We start from the raw sequence: 20,371 nt of genomic DNA, 5'->3' as shown, positions 1-20,371 counted from the left end.
TAGAAACTTTCACCGCATTCTTATGATCTGATGTTAACCAAATGATTTTTTTTAAATCACTGGTTCCTGTGTGAAGCCATTGACATTGTATTTATGCCCTCCTTACGATGTAGAAATGCACATAAAACATAATGGGGTTGATGTAATATTCCACATGACTAGTTCATTGCAACAATTCTTTGGAAGCTCAACTGCAGAAATCTGAAGAAAAGAATGACAAACATGCTGCAGAATTTATGGTGAGAAGTACTTTTATATGGGAAAGATTTCAGTATACAAGTTTCAGCTTGGGTTTCATTTTAAAATGGTCTTGTAGGAGAATGAAGCTGTGCCAGTCTCATGAGAGTAATGCAAAGTAAAAATCGTAAGCAACCCATTGCAGAAATGCAGTACTAAATGTCACAGCTCTATTGAAGAAAGGAAAAAGTAATTATTAATTGGCACACTGAAAAAGAAGTATTTTTATACTTATGAGACAACTTAAAAGGAAAGAACCTAAGGCAAACTGAATTAAAGAGGGGCAACGGGAGGCATTCAGTAGTTTTCAAAAACAGAAAAAGTTAAGAAAAATGCTTCGAATCCTGTTTCTGTCAGCAGATTTTAGGAGCATAGTACAAAGAGTGTGTCTTTTTGTCAAGTTGCTACATGCTCATTTGGACAAACCTTTATTACTCCTGTTTCATCATGTACAACATTTTGCTGTGTAAGGGGTAGTCATAAAATTTCAGTTATCGTCCTAGAAAATGAAGTTAAGCATTTTTTTTATTTATTTTCATATCTACAGCTGTGGTTCACATGAAAATCCTCATGCCACAGTACCATTGCATCTACATCAATACCTACATAAATGTTCCACAAGCCACCACCTGGTGCAAGGCAGAGACTAACTGGTACCACTACTAGTCGTTTCCTTTCCTGTTCCATTTGCAAATGAAAAATGACTGTTTTTATATCTCATCCGAGCCGTAATTTCTCTTATCTTTGTGGTCTTTACATGAAATGCGCTTTGGCTGCAATATAATCGTACTGCAGTCATCTTCAAATGCCAGTTGTCTAAATTTTCTCAATAGCGTTCTGGAAAAAGACTGTCATCATCCCTCCAGAAATTTCCCTGTAATACTCACTTGTTTATTGAACCTACTCATAAACAATGTGCACCCTGCCTCTGAATTAGTTTGACACTTTCCTTTAATTTGATCTGGTAAGTGTCCCAAACACTCAAGCAGTAGTCAAGAATGGGTTGCACTTATGTTTTATATGTGCTCAGCTTTACAAATGAACCACACTTTCATAAAATTCTTGTAATAAACTGAAGTAAACCATTCACCTTCCCTTCGCCAGTCCATAGGTGCTCATACCATTTCATATTGCTTTGCAGCATTATACCAAGATATTACATCGGCACGATTGTGTCAACCAGCACATTACTAATTCAGTATTCGAACAGTATGGGATTGTTTTTTGTACTCATCTGAATTAACTTAAATTTTTATACATGTAGAGCTAGCTGCCATACATGGCACCAACTAGAAATTTTGTCTAAGTCATCTTGCATCCTTATACAGTCACTCAACTACGACTCCCTTGCGTGCACCATGACATATCATCATACAGCCCAAGATTGCTGCTTACCCTATCTATCAAATCATTTATGTATGGGGAGAACAAGAGCAGTTGTATCACACTTCCCTGGTATATATATAGCAAAACTCATTTTCTTTGTTTAGTATCTTATTTCCTAATTTAATTCCCTCGAATACCCTTATTCAATTCAGTATTATTCCAGTACTGTTATTTTTTTAAATATTTATCTTATAATCTCTTTTTGGAACATTATGCGTTCTGTTCAGCTGCTCTTCCAAGTCCCTTGCTGTCACTGACATAATTACGATGTCATTGACAACCCTCAATAGTTTTATTTCTTCTCCCTGAATTTTAATTCTCTTTCCAAATTTCTCCTTGGTTTCCTTTTCTGTATGCTCAGTGTACAGATGATATAATGTTGCGGATAGACTACAACCCTGTCTTACTCTCTTTTCAATTACTGTATCACTTTCATGTTTTTTGACTCTTATAACTACAGTTTGGTTTCCATAGGAATTGTAGATAGTCTTTCATTCTCCATATTTTATCCTTGCTGCCTTCAGAATTTCAAAGAGTGTACTCCAGTCACCATTGGCAAAAGCTTTCTCTGAATCTACAAATGCTATAGATGTAGCTTTGCCTTTCTTCAATCTGTTTTCTAAGATGAGTCACAGGGTCAGTGTTGACTTGTACGTTCCTTCATTTCTCTGTTACACAAACTGATCATTCTTAAGATTATCTTCAACTATCTTTTCCATTCTTTTGTAAATAATTTGTGTCTGTCTTTTGTAAGCATAACTTATTAAACTGATGGTTTGGTAATATTCACACAAGAGAGCACCTAGATTCTTTGTACCTGGAATTATTACAGTATTCTGGAAGTCTGAGGGTTCTTAGTCTGTTTCATGTATCTTGCACACCAAGTTCAATAGTTTTGTCAAGAGTGGCTGTCATGAGCATCTCAATAAATCCGAGTGAACATTTTAACTCCAGATGTCTTAGTTAAGTTTTTCAGTGCTGCGGATGGTTCTTCTCACGCTATCATATTTCCCATCTCATTTTGACCTAGTTTCTCCTCTCTTTCTCTTCTATTGCCTTCACGTTTAATTTATTTGTGGATACGCTCTATACAGTGCTTCCACCTTTCACTCTTACCATTTTTACTTACAACAGTAATCCCATAGTTATCTAATTCATAGGTAACAAATAACAGAAGGAGTGAATGTTACCACTAATCAAATGGTTGAGGAACTGTGCTGTCAACAGGGAGTCATTTTTCAGAGCTAACGTATAAAAATGCAGATGCATACACTCAGCTATGTCCTCCCGACCACGTTATCGAGGCACTGTGTTTTCAGTCCTACTTATGTGCCTGTAGACTGCACAAGGCTTCAGCCATAGAGTGCTGGGTTTTCTGTATTCTTTCTTTTATTTATTTACATTCCACTCTGGACTTGCTAGTATAATGTTAGTTGGCAGATGAGCAAGTTATAGTTCAATTAGTTAAATGCATTTGTTAAATCACAGATAATGCCTGCAGCTGTACCCCTCCATTCCATGTTGTTTTTATTGTTGTTGTCATCCTCAGTCCAGAGATGAGTTTTATGCAGTTCTCCACAGTACTCTATACTGTGTAAATCTCTTCCTCATTGAACAACCTTGAGACGTACATAGGGACATCAGAAAGCAAGTTAACGTATTGTCCCACTCTAAGACCATCATGTAACAAGAATGGCACATTGTCAGAGGAGAGTACACATTCCAGGTTTCCTGCAGAAACAGTCCTACTGCGGTACAGGTAACAGGTGCATTGCAGTGTACAACTGAAAAGGCACAAAAACTGGAAATATACTCCAAAGTTGAAGTTTACAGGACAGAATGATTCTTGTGGGCAAAATGCCTAACTTGCACACAGGTTCAACATGAATTTCTGGTGCAACATGGCTCAAATGCAGTTTCGCTTCCAGATATAGTTGAATGGTGCTATGCCAACAGTTTGACCAAGGCCAAATAGACGTCAGTGATGCTAATGGGGAAGTCCAGATCTTGCGCCATGTGATTCTCATCTTTTCGGCAACCTCAAGGAACATTTGGAATGAAGTAAGCTTTCCAATAGTGAGAATGGTTCCATAGCCAAGGAATGGATTTCTGTGTTAAAGGAATTGAGCTATTGGCAGAATGCTCCATTTGTTGTGCACAGATATTCGGTGACTATGATGAAAAATGGTGTCATGTATCTGTGTCTCTTTGAAGTATAGGGTAGCATTCAATAAAAGTTGCTTGGTCTGACATAATTATGTGTAACTTAATTTTTAAAGCCCCCTCACATATGCACTTGGACCATTTTTTGTATTCATTCCATGGTTTCCCTCTACAATTTTTACCCACCAAAAATGGCCTGCATAATCAAACTGATAATTCCTTAATGCCTTTGGATGTATACCATCAACCAATCTCTTCTTTTTTCCTCATTTTGTTTCAATATCCCCCTTATCAATCTACCCACTTAATCTTTAGCATTTTTCTCTTCTTATGTGAACTGCTGATCATCCAAGATTCTCTTTATTTTACTTTTGGTTGGTGTTCATCTTATATTTTGTTCAACTACTCTTTCAAGTCTTCTGACAGAATTATTATATGTCTAGCAAATCTAAGAGTTTTTAATTTTTGTTCTCCCTGAACTTTAATACCGTTTCCGAATTTCTCTTTACTTACCTTCATAACTTTCTCAATGCACAAACTGAATAACACCTGAGGTCAGGCTACAATCCTATCTTGCTCCCATGTCAACTATGGCTTCCCTTTCATGTAGTCTGGTTCCCATACAATTTGTAAATAATCTTTTGCTCCCTATATTTTATTCCTGCTTTCTCCAGAATTTTCGAGGAATATATTCCAGTCATCATTATCAGAAGCTTTCTTTAAATATAAAGGCTGTAAATATATGTTTGCTTTTCTACAACATATCTTCTAACATGAGGCACAGGGCCCATATTGCCTCATGTGTTCCTACATTTCTCTTGAACCCAAACTGATCATCAACCTGTAGAAGTTTTCCTTTCTTCTCTACTTACCTAAGATTGGCCTCTAGAAGTTTACCACTCTTCTGTAAATAATACGTGTCAGTCTTTTATTTCTAAAACTGGTAATATAACAGCATTCACACCTTTCAGCACCTGCCGTGTTTGGAGATGAAATATTGCACTCCTCTTGAAGTCTGAGGGTGCTTCACCTGTCTTTCACACCAGGCGGAATAGTTTTGTCATGGCTGGCTCCCCCGAAGGACCTCAGTAATTCTACAGGAATGTTGTTTACTCCACAGGTCTTGTTTGATTTAGGTCTTCTCACACTATTGTAGCTCCCAGCTCATTTTCATCTACTTTCTCTTCCTTTTTTAGAATACTGCCTTGGAGTTCACTTCCCATTTATAGCCATTCTATATATGATTTCTGTCTTTCAGCTTTCCCTTCTATGCTTAGTACTGACTCACCGTCAGAGCTCATGATATTCATACAGCTGCTTCACTTTTCTCCAAAGGCCTCTTTAATCTTTTCATAGGTAGAAGTTGTCTGTGTCCTCTTTTGTCAACTTCATTTGCTGCTTTCATCACTCAGAGTCAGTATCTCATGAGTTATCCAATGATTTCTATTGGGCTTTGTATTTTTGTTATTTGATCCTCTGCTACCTTCACTATTTCATCTCTCAAGGCTGTCCATTTGTGTTCTTTACCTTTGTTCCAGTCAGTCATTGCCTAATACTCCCTTTGAAACTCACAACAACCACTGGATCTTTCAACTTATCCAAGTCTCATTTCAGTAATTTGTTAGTGAGTGAGGTTGGTACTGATACTGAAATCATTGGTGGAGACTTTAATCATTCAACAATTGGGGAAATTATAGTTTAGTTAGTGGTAGGCATGATAAGATGTTCTGTGAAACGGTACTAAATGCCTTCTCTGAAAACTACCTAGGACAGATAGTTAGGAACCGTGCTCCTGGTGAAATATATTGGATCTAATGGCAACAAATAGACCTATCCCCTTTGTGGATGTCTACATTGTAACTGGTATCAGTGACCGTGACGTGGTTGTGGCAACAATGGCTCCCAAAGTATAAAGTGCAACTAAAACAAGTGGAAGATATCTTCAGTAAGTGTCATATCTCCATGAGGAACTTGAAACTGTCAGCACAGGACAGGAGCATGTAGAGTTACAGCTCAAGTATAAAAGAATAGTTGACCATGCACTGGTTAGATATGTACCCTGTAGAACATTCCATAATGTGGGGGAACCTTCATGGTATACAGTAACTGTAAAGAAACTTCTAAAGAAACAGAGATTACTGCAGAATAGGTGTAAAACAAAGCATAAGGGTATAGATAGTGGAATGCTGAATGAAATGTATTTGGCTGTTAAGAGAGCAATGCATGATGCCTTCAATGACTACTATAGTAGAAAATTGTCAAGTGATCATTTACAGAAGCCAAAGAAATTCTGGGCATATGTGAATGCACCAAAGTTGGTGTCCAGCCCCTGGCAAATGAGACAGAAGCTGAAATTGATGATAGCAAGGCAAAAGCTGAAATGCTTAACTCCTTTTTCAAATGTTCCTTTACAAAGAAAAACTCAAGAGAATTGCACAGTTTAATCCTCAGACCACTGAAAAGATGAATGAAATAAGTATTATTGTCCAATTCACAAATGATGGTGGTTCGCGCATGTCAAGGCACAGACAAGTAATGCATTAAGTGAGAGTTACGGTATGCACATGTGCATGCCTTCTGCTTGAAGAAAGCATATAGCCTGCAAATTATGTCTCTCACTTTCTTATACAACATTTATCACATACAACCATAATCAGCGAGGACAACTCACAACACATGCAATAAAAATTCACTAAACAACTTGTAGCATTCCAGAACGGAGTGCTGAGAACACTACTGAACGCTCATTGGCTGTCGGAGACTGTGTGAGATAGGTGCGCAAAACAAGCTTAAACTCGACCACCACCATTCATGACTCCAACTATAGTAACAGTGGTTTTGAGAAACAGATGAAATAGTTAAAATTGAACCGAGCTTCACGGCATGATGGATCCCCTATCAGATTTTGTACTGAATTAGCCTCACTTTTTACTATAATCTATCATAGATCCCTTAAACAAAAAACTGTGCCCAGTTCTTGGAAAAAGACACAGGTCACACCCATCTACAAGAAGGGTAGTAGAAGTGATGTACAAAAGTACTATCCAACATTCTTGACATTGATTTATTGTAGAATCTTAGAGCATGTTCTGAGCTCAAACATAATGAGGTATCTTGAACAGAATGATGTGCTCAATACCAACCTGTTTAGATTTTCGAAAACATTGACCATGTGAAACGCAACTCGCACTTTTCTCGCATGAAATACTGAAAGTTTTGGATCAAGGCAGTCAGATAATGTGGTATTTCTTGACTTCTGAAAAGCATTTGAATCAGTACTACACCTATGCTTATTGTCAAAAGTATGATTATACGGGGTATCAAGTGAAATTTGTGACTGGATTGAGGACTTTCTGATAGGGAGGACACAGCACATTATCCTGGATGGTGAGTCATCATCAGATGTACAAGTAACTTTGGGTGTGCCCCAGGGAAGTGTGTCGGGACCCTTGCTGTTCATGTTGTATATCAATGACCTTCCAGACAATATTCATACTAAAATCAGGCTTTTTGCCTACTGTCTGAAAGAAGCTGCATAAATATTCAGTCAGACCTTGATAAGATTTCACAGTGATGCAGAGGTTGGCAACTTGCTCTAAATGTTTAGAAATGTAAAATTCTGCACTTCACAAAATGAAAAAAACGTGGTATCCTATGACTATAATAAAAATGAGTCACTGTTGGAACCGGCCACCTCATGCAGATACCTGGGTGTAACACTTCATAGGGATATGAAATGGAATGATCACATCGGTTCACTCGTGGGTAAAGCGGGTGGGAGACTTCGGTTTATTGGTAGAAAACTGGGGAAGTGCAATCAGTCTACAAAGGAGACAGCTTACGAATCACTTGTGTGACTGGTTCTAGAATATTTCTCAAGTGTGTGAAACCCATACCAGATAGGACTAACAGGGGATATTGAACGTGTACAGAGAATGGCAGCACGAATGGTCACAGATTTATTTAATCCATAAGATAGTAGTAGCGGTAACCTCATGTATAGATGTAGAAATAGTTAGCACACTGGACTCACATTCAGGAGAGCAGTGGTTCAAATCCACTTACACCCATCCAGATTTAGATTTTCTGTGGTTTCCCTAAATTGCTCCAGGCATCTAGATCTACACCTGCAAAGATACTTTGCCTGTCACCATATGGTGCGTGGCAGAGGGTACCACGTAGCACTACTTGTCATTGGCCTTTCTGTTCAATTCACAAATAGAGCAGGGGAAAAACAACTCTCTAATGTCTCCGTATGAGCTGTAATATCTTATCTTATCTTCGTGGTCCTTTCGTGCAATGTATGTTAGCAGTAGAGGAATCATTTGGCAGTTGGCTTCAATTGCTGGTTCTCTAAATTTTCTCAATAGTTCCTCAAAGAGAACATCACTTTACCTCCCTTTTGAGTTCCCGAAGCATCTCTATAACACTAACATGTTATTCCAACCTACCGGCAACAATCTAGCAGCCCGCCTCCCAAGTGATGGGATGGTTCATTAGAAAAAGACATGGCCAATATACGTCTCCATCCATGAAGCATTCCAAGCTGGTGATCTGCTTCTAATGAGTGCAATGTCATCAGGACATTAAACTTCAATCTTCCTTCCTTAATTTACTATCTTTCTGTAGTTCTTTCAGTTTTAAACTGCAGCTCATAGCCAATAAATTGTGTTTGGAGTTCACATGTGCCTCTGAAAATGTTTTTCAATTTAATATCTGATTTTGAAATCTCTGTCTGTCTCCAAGTATTTTCTTTCATGAGTATTAAATCAAGTATTGGCAATGATTAAATTATGCTCTGTGCAAAACTCTACCAGGTGGCTTCTTCTCTTTCATTCCTTTCCCTCAGTCCATGTTCTCCTACTATTTTCCCTTGCCTGCATTTTCCGACTGTCAAATTCCAGTTCCCCAACATAATTAAATTTATATCTCCCTTAACCATCTGAGTAACCTCTTTTTATCTTATCATACATTCTTTCAATCTCTTCGACATCTGTAGAGATAGTTGGTATATAAACTTGTGTGAATGTGGTGGGTATTAGTTATATGTCTGTCTCGACTATGATAATGTGTTTTGCTTTGCTGTTCATAATAGTGTACCCATATTCATATCTTCCTATTCATTATTATTCCTACTCCTGCGTTAACCTTAGCTGATTTTGTATTTATAATCCTGTACTCATCTGACCAGCAGTCTTGTTCTTCCTGCCACCACATTACACCAATCCAACTTCAGCTTATCCATTTCCCTTCAAAATTCTATAACCTATCTCAAAGATTAAAGGATCTAACATTCCACATTCCTTCACAGAGTGTGCCAGTTTCGTTTTTCTTGACAACATTGTCCCGAGAGACCCGAATGGGGGCTATGTTGTCTCCAGAACATTTTATGCAAGAGGACGTCTTTATCATTTAACCGTACAGTAGCTGCATGCCTTCATAGAAAAATAATAGCAGTAGTTTCCCCTTACTTTCTGCTGTTTACAGTACGTGCATAGTGAGGCCACGTTGGCTAATATTACATGGGAGATCAGTCAGTCATCTAGACTGTTTCTCCTGCAACTTCTGAAAAGGCTGTGCACCACTCTTCAGTAACCATAGGCTTGTCTGGCCTCTCCACAGACACCCTTCTGCTGTAATTTTACCTCTGGTATGACTATCTGTATTGTTGAAGCACACAAGCCATTGCAGCTGTTCCGAGGGCCATGGTTCACAGAGGTAGCCTCCATTCAGATACTTTGTTTATTTTTAGAGGAAGTTGTATCTATAGGCTCTTTCTTCTTTGGAATCCAAATTATTTACTTAGAACAATATATTTTGCATCTTAGATTGCAGCTGATTTTTTCCATCATTTTCGACAGGATTGGAAGACTAAAAGTAGGTTGATAGTTTCTTGTATCTTCGCTTGACCTTTTCTTGTACAGCTGTTTACCTAGTTGTACTTGAGCTCATAGTTTGCTACCCTGTTCAAAACTTTGCTTTTTATTAGAGTTAGTAAAGAAGCTACAGTGTCATATACTGCTTTTATAATTTAAATGTGTATCCTATCCCAGGCAGCAACTTTTTTGCTTTAATTATAATCTACTATAAAATCTTTCCCTGTTTTTAATGCACTGTCAAACTATAATGTCAAGATCAACATTCACAATGTTATGAAGAATTCGTTTAAACATTCATCAATTTGAGCTGTGTTCACAATAATGTTATCACCTAGTTTAATCATCTTACAATAATTTATTTATGTGTAACTGTTGCAAATCTACAGCCGTAGACCAGGTCTGCCTCTAATGGCGGTGTTTAATGTTTGAATATTCTGAATTAAGGTCAGTTATTCCTGGAATATTCTTAGATGCAAACCTTAAATTCCATTTAATGAGACAAAAAATACATTCTCTCTCTCAATGTATATCTCCAAGATTTCTGACCAAACTGGAGGTACAAACAGATAAATCTCCTGTGTTAACTTCAGCTTAACTTTAAGACACAGTAAAGTAATCCAGGTTGTGTATTTAGTTGAAGTTTTCTCTGTAAAATGAAGTTTGTAATCAAAAAATCATAAAAATTCTAATTCATTGCAACAATTTTGTAACATTTTCTTATGGCTGAATGTTTTTAGATAGTGTATTTATTACTGCATAGTCATATTGCTTGTAAAACTTTTTTTTTGTCAGTAATTACTAATGTACAATTCATCCTACAGGCAATTACAGCTGGATATTTCTATCACATTGCACGGCTTTCAAAAGGTGGTCAATACAAAACTGTTAAGCATCAGCAAACAGTTATGATTCATCCAAACAGTGCCTTATTTGAAGACCTGCCTCGCTGGGTGCTTTACCATGAATTGGTGTTCACTACTAAAGAATTTATGAGACAGGTTAGTATTTTACAGACACTGTCCAACACTACACCCAAGAACCTCAGGAATATTTATTATGTTAGAAACGCATCAATCAGCATGTTTACATAACAAATTTGTGCCTTTTGAAGGTGGAGTCAGAGTGAAATAAATATCATAATTGCCACAATTTTCTAATGTATCTATGTGATTACAGAGCTATTGTGTCAGTACAGTCACTTATAATAATGGAATGGAGAAATATTATTTCAACATTTCATAGAACTCATTAATATAAGAAATGTAATCAAAGTCTGTACTCTGCTGTGTATTGTGGTATGATGCGGCAGATTTACACCTATAGGACTGTATTCCTCATCTGTAAATCTTTGTATATGACAAATTAACTGCAAAGAAAAGCAAATTTTTTACAGTACTCTATACTTTCACTAATTAGCATTTCATTTTTCTGTGCTTGCACGAATAGAGTTTTATGGACATATTACAGTCAAAGCTTACAGGACAGAGAAAGTGAGGGATGGTAAGTAGATGGACATGTAGAGAGAGAGAGAGAGAGAGAGAGAGAGAGAGAGAGTTTCATATTGAAGCCATGACCGTTTTAGGTCTCCTTATTTGATTTGAAGTTTCCTAAAAATGAATGTGTTATTGCATTGCATACCTGCTTTCTCATCTCCACCTTCCTCAGATTCATTCACTTGATTTCACTGTTGTGAATACATTGACTACACATGGCCTACATCTTCGAAAGAGAGGAAGAGATGGGTTGGATAAACTTCTTGTAGCAAATGAACAAGAGGCCACCATTACACAAAGCAAGATCCCCTTGGTTGGTAGTGTTTTTTTTGGGTTAGAATAATGATTCAGACACACTTTTGTCAAAGAAGTCAAAACAACAGAAGAGCCCTAAAAATGCTTACGGGTAGACAGCAAAGGGCGGTTAGCTTATTTCATCAGAATATTTCAGGATTGGGTGATAATGTAGAACAGCTTCTTGTCTGTTGGAAAAATTTAGAGAGCTGTGAAAAGAGTAGACATCCTGTGCCTAGCTGATCTAGTATAACAGCAGGGGCTTAGTGAAGTTAAATATAAAAATCACACCCTAGCTTCTTGCTTTTGTAGAATTAATATGGTAACAGTGGGAGTTGTTCCATATATTAAGGGAGAACACAAATTCAAAAATGTTAAAATAAGTAGGTTTTTTTAAGTGAGTGGCATATAGAAGTGTGAGCTTGTGAAATAATACTGCAGGATAATTCACTTTTACTTGTAACTACAGTAGATCCCCACTGGGAAACTTGTAATGGTTATGAGGAATTTGGATTCCTTAAAACTATACGTCAGACAGCAGCAAGCAGTCTGATGATTTCAGTGTCAATTTTCTAAAAGATTCTGATACGAAAATTGATCTGGAAACCTTATCTGGATCATGAAATTTGATCTCAGTAATTAGATTTACAACACAGGTAAAGGCAATAGCTCTCTTTGATCATGATGCACAGTTAGTTAGGATAAATAAGATAATACCTTACAGTGTAGGCATTCCTCCATGGAAATTAGGTAGAATATAATGACTCTAGGAAGGTTATTTTTATGAACAGTTTAGACAAGGTTATCTGGGATGAAAAGTATAAGGAACCAAATGCAAACATAAAATTTAATCCATCTCACAAAAAATTCATTTCTTTGAAATTACTTAGAAGTGACATAAAAAAACCATGTAAGAAACTATGGATCACTGGAGTTAATTAAAGTATCCTGTGAAAGAAAAAGTTAATGGAACTTTTGGCAGGAACAAATAAAAGATCCTGCAGTAGTTGCATCCTGCAAAAACTGTTCAAAATTATTTCGAAAATTAAAGAGCTTGCACATTATGTCAGAAAAAGAGCAAACTTAAGTCTGCATGGAATGTAGTGAAGTTAAAGGAGGACAAGAGGCCATAGAATAAGAGAACATCACCATTGACATAAATTGAATCAGTCAAAAATGTAGCAGAAAATATAGAAATAGGCAAATCTCATAAAATTCAGTCAATTGGTTGCCTCGTGCACTTCACCTTCTGAAATTAAGAAAATTATATATTATCTCAAAAATAAGAACTCACCTGGATTTGATGGTATTTCCAACAGAGTACTAAAAGACTCGTTCCCATATAATAAGTGCTGTCTTTCCCGAAATAAGTACTGCATCACAAACCCAGGGCACTTTTACCGAGAGGTTGAAAACTGCCATTGTTAAACTCCTCCACAAGAAAGATGACACAAGAGATGACAATAACTACCAACTTATTTCACTACTCACAAAATTTTCCAGACTTCCTGAGAAGGTATGTTTTGAATAGCATCCCACCTGAGCTACAATAGTATCCTCAATAAATCATGTTTGGATTTTGGAAGAATTGCTTAACTGAGAAGACCATTTCCATATTCAATCACCAAATTTTACAAGCATCAAATAATAAAATAGTATCAGTTGTTATTTTCTGTAACATATAGAATGCATTTGACTGTGTAAATCATAATATTCTCCTAGATAAACTGAGGATACATGGAAATGATGGCGTAGTCAACCAATGAATAATGTTATATTTAACAAACACAATGCAGAAAGTTGTACTTAATAATTCAACCAATGTTGAGATTCTTCTGGTTGGGGAGAAATCACATTTGGGAATCCTCAATGCTCAGTCTATGCTCACTGTTGTTTCTCAAATGACCATCTAAAGCAGGGTGTATACGACCCGGAGATCTGGGAGAAACCCAATAATTTTTCATTGTTTTAATTTTCAGTTATTTTTTTGTAATTTTGACTGCTGAGAACTGATACTCTAACAAGTGATATTACTGTATCCCACCACTGCAAAATAATACTGCAGCAATAAAAAATGAATGAGAAAGAAATAAATATAAAATTTAAGTTGCAAAGGAAATGCGCCATATACAACAACAAAACACAGTGCTCATACAAGCAGACAAATTGCCTCCAATGAGTGTAACATCACAGCTGTTACATTAGATTCATTTTACCAGTTACGAGCGGGCTCATGTGCAGGCGCAGTTGACTCTCTTGTGAGTAGTACTTCTCCTACTTCTGGCTACAGAAATGTAGCTGTTGGCTGTGTAAGCAGTCACAGCAAGCTGCTAGATGCTACTGGGAGAAGTTTTACTGGCGCGCCCAAGCTGCCAGATTCATGCGTACCCAGCAGGCCCAGATCTGAGGAATGGGGTGGGGAGACAGCAAACTGAGGGAGGGGGGAGGGGGGGGAGGAGCACATTCATATTCTTGAGGAAAAAAACCTTGTTTCACAAAGTGCCTAGCATCCAGCGCACATTGGTCTATCAATTATTTATATGATTTTGAAACACATCCCTGTTGGCTTTTGAACATTTTTGAACACATTCTAAGTTGATTTCTGAATGAATCATAAGTTGATTTTTGAATGCGTGCTTAGTGAATGTGATGTCTCTGTCAGGGAATCCTTGTTGCATCTAGAAATAAACTTTCCTACAGACAAAAGGGGACGAGGCTATACAAGCTGAGCCGAATAAACCCAAACGGGTGAATACCAATTGCTGTTTGTTTATGTCGTTGATTGGGTGTGGATTATCAGCGTTCTAATAATTATTAGCAAAATCCATAGATATAAATTACCAGAGTGGAATTAAACGACTAACAGGAGTAACAGGTAAGAAAGATTACGTATTACTCGTATGTTCCCAGTGTATCCAAGAAAATGAAATTTTGACAGAAAATTTTTGACCAGATCGCTACACTAGTAGTGGCCAGTTGTGCTGTCCCTGGCTAGCAGCCACTGAAGTTCTATTCTAGAAGTAGCAAGGAAAACGCATTGTTCGAACATATAACAAAGCCTAACCGGAGAATAATCGTGGGATAATTAAACCAGTGATTCTGACAGGGTTAGTGAAGTTAACCGGCGAATAAGTTTTGGCAAGGTTAGGAAGAGTTACGGGATTAGTGATGACAAGATTGATTGTTAGAATGAGGAAGGAAAAGAAACGAGGACTCACACAAATTATGGAAGAATATGACAATTCCAAATTTATATAAAAAATTTGTACGACTACTTTTCGATCTCATGCTTGAGAAACCGGAGTGTATGAATGAAATGTGAAACTGTTTCCCAACATAAAGCCTTTTGCTTGTAGTAGGCCTAATAGGCATTTGATATTGGTACTTCATGAATTATAATCTGTCATGTTATAAAAATGACCATTTGTACCAAAACAGTCTCCTTTATTTGGTGTGTGTTTCAATTGCTGCAGTATTAGATTAGATTAGATTTAGCTTCATTCCAATTGATCCATAGTGAGGAGGTCCTCCAGGATGTAGAACATGACCTATTTTGTTTCATCTAGTAAACAGTGACAAAATAGATGTTATCAAATCGAGAAACCGCACCAGTCTTGGGTACTATTTATATGAACAGCTTTTTCCATGTTAAAACAACGACATGTCGATTTTTCATGTAGCGAAATGTTTGACGAACAATGATGAGTAATAGATTCTTTCACAGAAAGGAAAGCATGTCATGTAAAGCTGTAGCAAGGTTAAGAGGAAAAAATGCTGGGAGCTATGGATTGAAGAAATGTGTACTGTCTTGCTTGTCTCTCGTCTTTACTGGTTAATTTTATGTCAGACAAAACAGCAAGTTAATAGCTAATAGGCAATAAAGAGTGCAAATTTTCTTAAGAGTTCTTCTTCTCCTGATTGCAAATAATCCTATCCAGTATTAACTGCAGTCTTTTTAAAAGAAAAGAAGAAAAAAAAAAAAGAAAAAAAAAAAAAAGAGGGCAGGATGTCAAAATATAAAACCATCTGAACGGGAGCAGGAGAAGCACCGCAGGACATTCTAGTTTCCGCTGTCGTGGATATAGTTTGCTGCCATCCATTACAAAATATACATGTTTCAATTCCACAGAGCGAAATACAGTGACATGCGATAGAAGAAGCTGTGTGAAGAGGCATGGCACTTCACTTTGGCAGACTTAAGATCAAATAACATGTCTTAGACTTCCTCGAACACATATGTTTTATGTATCAGACTCCTCAGAAAGATGTGCACTACAAAATGAACTTATTTTTGAAAATTCAATTATTATTATTATTATTTATTTAACGTCCTAACTCGGATGCTTGAGGGAGGGGGAGGGCCACTATCTAGTATTGCACCGGTTTGGAAATATTGTAGACTTGGGGCTGATACACAAAGCAGTGTGGGTTAGAGTGGGGAAGTGGCTAGTCTCCACGTGATCCATTTTTACATTTAGTGATTTTGCTGTTTCCTATTTGTTTACTGCTCTCACCTCAAATGAAAACAAAAAGGATTTCTGTGGCTGGGAGCTATCAAGTGAATTAAAACACATTCACATAATTACGGAAGGCTACAGTATGTTATTAGTTTCAAATTTTCTTTTATTTTATTTCTAGCTTCCTGGCAGTCAGGCATTAATTGCCTTGCAGAACAACGAAGCTATTTTTGTTGGTTTGCTAAACAAATTTGGCTTTTATTTATCTTTCCTGTTGAGGCAGTCAGTGTGTTTGAAATGAAGTGTTTAATTCCACTCTTATGGCCAGTTTCAACTGTGTGCTGCATTTCAAGTGCATGTTTTTGTCTTCTAGCACATACGGCGTTATGCCATAACAAAGAACCAAACATGAGATAATACAGTACTGGTACTCCAAGAAAATTTACATCCTGGAAACCACACTGAAAAGCTTGATATCAGGTCGAGGCCTACTTAATTGGGAATTTGGACATACGAATGTGCCCTTTAAGTATGCGCTTTAGATATGCACATTTTAGTATGGGTCACGAAATTCCGATGCTCTTGGAGGATCCTCTTATGTCTTTAGAATGAAATTTTCACTCTACAGCGGAGTGTGCGGTGATATGAAACTACATGGCAGATTAAAACTGTGTGCAGGACCGAGACTCGAGTCTCGGTGCAGCACACAGTTTTAATCTGCCAGGAAGTCTCTTATGTCTTATTTCCTTTATAACATAATGAAAGATCTTTTAATGTTTTACATGTATGAACATACTGGCTTCCTACGTCGTCATAGCTGCACAGGCGCGGTGGCACCTGTTATCTGACGCTCTCTGGCAGCTGCTGAAATGAACGCATTTCTAACAGGTCGAGGGAAAATATTGCGAATGGTGGTTTGAAAAGCATTACCTTCAACGTAAATTTCCTTTTACGCAAGTTGAACCATGTGCGAGAATGTACGATGAATTTCTCAACTCACAGAGCGTTTGACTCTCATTTAAAAATCAACTCTTTGATGATGAGCCCTTTAGAAGAATTTTGGACCCAAAAAACGAGACAGTTATGTCAGTATTAAAAATTTTACTGGCACATTTGTGTGGTATATCTTAAAATGTAACACACGCAAAAAAAATCAACATGATCTGTGAAAGTTTAGCCTCTCTTGCAGCTTATTAACCTTAGAGGCCAATATTATATGTGAAAGCTTTGCTTTTCTTGTAGCAACACTATGCATGTTAATTTAAACCATTAACTTTTCCTGTTTGTGTGTTCGCACTACTTAATAGTGATGTTGCTATTGGCTGACTACAACATGTACCTTATGCTCTTTATATCCGCTGTCATCGGCTGGTGAGATCATGTGACATGAGCTATGGTGGTGTTACAAGAGCGCATCACAATCTCAGATTCAGTGCTTCAGAAAGTAATTCGAATTCATCCTTTTGTAATGCAAAAATATGCAGCATGCATGTTGCTGCAAATCAAAGGACTTTCCAAAATCTGTTTTTTCCCTGGCTTTCATTTTCTAACGTGCCAGGAAATTCTATGCCTATGTATAAAACCATAACCACCCAAAGGATTGATAAGTTTTGCAGTTCCAAGGGAAAATATACTGTCACTTAACATGGAAAAAATGCATTTTCTCCCGGGAGAAAGTTTATTTTTAACTGGGAAATCTGGGGAAAAAATCCAGGCATTTTTTTCCATGAACAAGCAAAATTAGTTCTTTTGCAGATGATACTAGTATTGTTATCAGTCGAAACATGTATACTGTGTTCTTAAAAGTATTATTGAGTGGTTTTCTGCAAATGGTCACCGTCTAAGTTTCAAAAAGACACAGTGTATTCAGGCATTCAGGTGCTGCACTAATGGTGAGGAAATAATGGCTAAGGTGGCAACTTAAAAAATCGAGCTGATAAAATAACTCACTTCAGCCACATTTGCACTTTTAATCATAGCAAATCTTGGGGAGAGTCAAATAAATAAGTTGGGTTATTTTGCCTATTTTCCTTCAAAAATGTCATATGGAACTATATTCTCAGACAATTCATTGTGAAGGAAGTAAGTCTTCATTGCTCAAAAATGTGCTGCAGCAATAATATGCGGTGCTCACTCACTATTATGTTGCAGACATCTGTTTAAAGAGTTAGGCATTTTCATTACTGCCTTGCAGTATATTTATTCTCTCATGAAGTTTGTTGTAAATAACTCATTGTAGTTCAAAAGGAACAATAATGTACATAATTATAATGAGAGAAGGAAAAACTTACATTCATTACTCGACAGTAAGGTTGTCTTTAGTACGAAAGGTGCAAGATGCAGCCATCAAAATTTTTGATCGCTTATCCAGTGATATAAAATGTCTGACAGGCAGCAAAGCAGGGGGGTGATTCTTCTGAAAAACCTTGAGAACCTGGAATTCTCAGTAAATTACAGGGAATTTCAGAAATTTCATAAAATCTCGGGGAATTCTATGTTTTTAACAAAGCATTGAAGTTTAATTTTATTGACTTTTATAAATGACAACTTTTAAATTATTTAATATTTAACAGTGTGTAAATTATATGCATATTATTCCATATGTGTATAAATTATCGATAAATAAGAATTATCCTGTTTTTGGAAAATGCGATATATAAGATTGAGTAGTCACCAAGCAATGTAAATAACTGCTCCTTGTGGAAACTCCTATTTCGTAGAATAACTTCTATTTTTGTAATGTGTAAAAGGTGATGGGTAGGAATTACCAACTTAACATAAAGAGAAAAAGAAGTTGCAAAGTGTCAGCATGTAGCCATATTTACAACATCAAACTAATCAACCAATGATTAGACATCGGTTTGCATTTTTCTGGATTGTTTCAATCAACATAGTTGCTTACCATGCATGTAGTTACCATTAACTTTTACAGGGCATACCAGTTCCTATAGCAATGAGTGTAGATGTAGATGTGTGTATAAGAAACACAGAGCCATTTTCAGGCAGAGTTGTTTCTTGAATAATTCCTTCCTGATATACTTATCACTTTGCTTTAAGAGTATTCACTTGAAAGTATCCATATCGTTACAAGTATTGCTGTTTCATACTCGTTATTTTACTTTTTCAGGTTACTGAAATTGAAAGTAAATGGTTATTGGAAGTAGCTCCACACTATTACAAACCACGTGAATTGGAAGACTCTACTAACAAAAAAATGCCAAAACAGATTGGCAAATCGAGAGCAGAACTGGGAGACCATTGAAGATATATCATCACTTATGTTGCACATTGTAACTAATAATTGTATTCCATTGAACTTCTGTTTTGTATTTGCATTGATGTCTTTAGGATATATTTGGAAAAAAAGGAAGAGTACAAATTATACTTTTGAATACTACATAATTTATAGGAAAATAAATGTTGTCTGTATTTTTACAATTCCATGTTTTTATATAGCCATGCAACAACTACTGAAAGTAGCAGTCATTTTTTATGGCACAGCACATTTCCCCAGAAAAGTTGTAAAGTCTGTGCTGGATTACATGTATTTACTTTGATCAGTAAACTCATTTGCACGTTGGCATCTTAGACTTCAAGGAATTGCCTTACACACATTGTGCTATCTGAATTCATGCTTTGCAAACCACTGAATTGCATGGTGGAGGATACTTCACATTGCCATTCGTGTGTGAAGTTAAGGAAGAACGACTTCTTTAATGTCTCTGTGAACTCTGTAATTAGTCTAATATTGACTACATGATCCAAACGGGGTAGAGCAGGGGACTGTAGTACATTCCTGGATTCCTCCCATAAGGTTCTTGAAGCTTTCTATGTAGCCCTTATTGAGATAGATCAAGCATGTGACAGTTCAGATTTCTTAACATTTATGTGACACTATCCTATTTGAAGTAAACTGCGGTACGCCTTAAACTGTAAATTTTAAAATCTTTATTAAGCTACTGGTTTCTGTATTACATTACATTGTCATCAGACCCCTGTATAAATAACGGTATAATCAAGTGTAACAGTCAACAATAATGAAGAGAACATTTATATGCTGAACGAACAGCAATTTGGGACAGGTAAGTATTGCCAATGGATCATATAATAGGTATACAGCAGAGTCCTGGTAATTTGAGAAAAACCCTGGATAATACAGAAATATCACTAAATTAATGGGTAAATCATGAATAAATGTTTAATGAGCACAGTGATGATTAAAAAAATAAATAAGACAACAACATAGTACATACCTGTGTTATATGTACACATATGGGCATACATTTCCAATTTGGAAAAATATAAGTTACATTTTAAAGAAATTATTCACAGTCCTTTGTTTTAAATTAGAACCTCATTTTTTAGCAGCAGTAACACACCGTCTTCTAAGAATCATGGTTTCAGTTAGAGTAACTTCTGCTTCCTGCTAGATATAATGTTGTGCCACATTTTCCATTGCAAA

At 36.7% G+C, this 20,371-nt stretch overlaps 1 protein-coding gene across 1 annotated transcript in view; it reads left to right on the top strand.

The window, feature by feature from the left end:
• Positions 1–19,347, top strand: part of LOC126273162 (pre-mRNA-splicing factor ATP-dependent RNA helicase DHX16) — a 105,318-nt gene extending 85,971 nt beyond the window's left edge. The window contains exons 15-16 of the mRNA XM_049976631.1: positions 10,487–10,663; positions 19,037–19,347. Coding sequence (XP_049832588.1) covers positions 10,487–10,663; positions 19,037–19,171 — 312 coding nt within the window. The 3' untranslated portion in view covers positions 19,172–19,347. The remainder of the gene's footprint in view (positions 1–10,486; positions 10,664–19,036) is intronic.
• Positions 19,348–20,371: the final 1,024 nt, after the last annotated feature.

This window comes from Schistocerca gregaria, chromosome 5, assembly GCF_023897955.1.
Source record: "Schistocerca gregaria isolate iqSchGreg1 chromosome 5, iqSchGreg1.2, whole genome shotgun sequence".
Lineage (NCBI taxonomy): Eukaryota > Metazoa > Arthropoda > Insecta > Orthoptera > Acrididae > Schistocerca > Schistocerca gregaria.
Note: the sequence above shows the minus strand (reverse complement) of the source record. Positions and strands in the feature narration are given on the sequence as shown.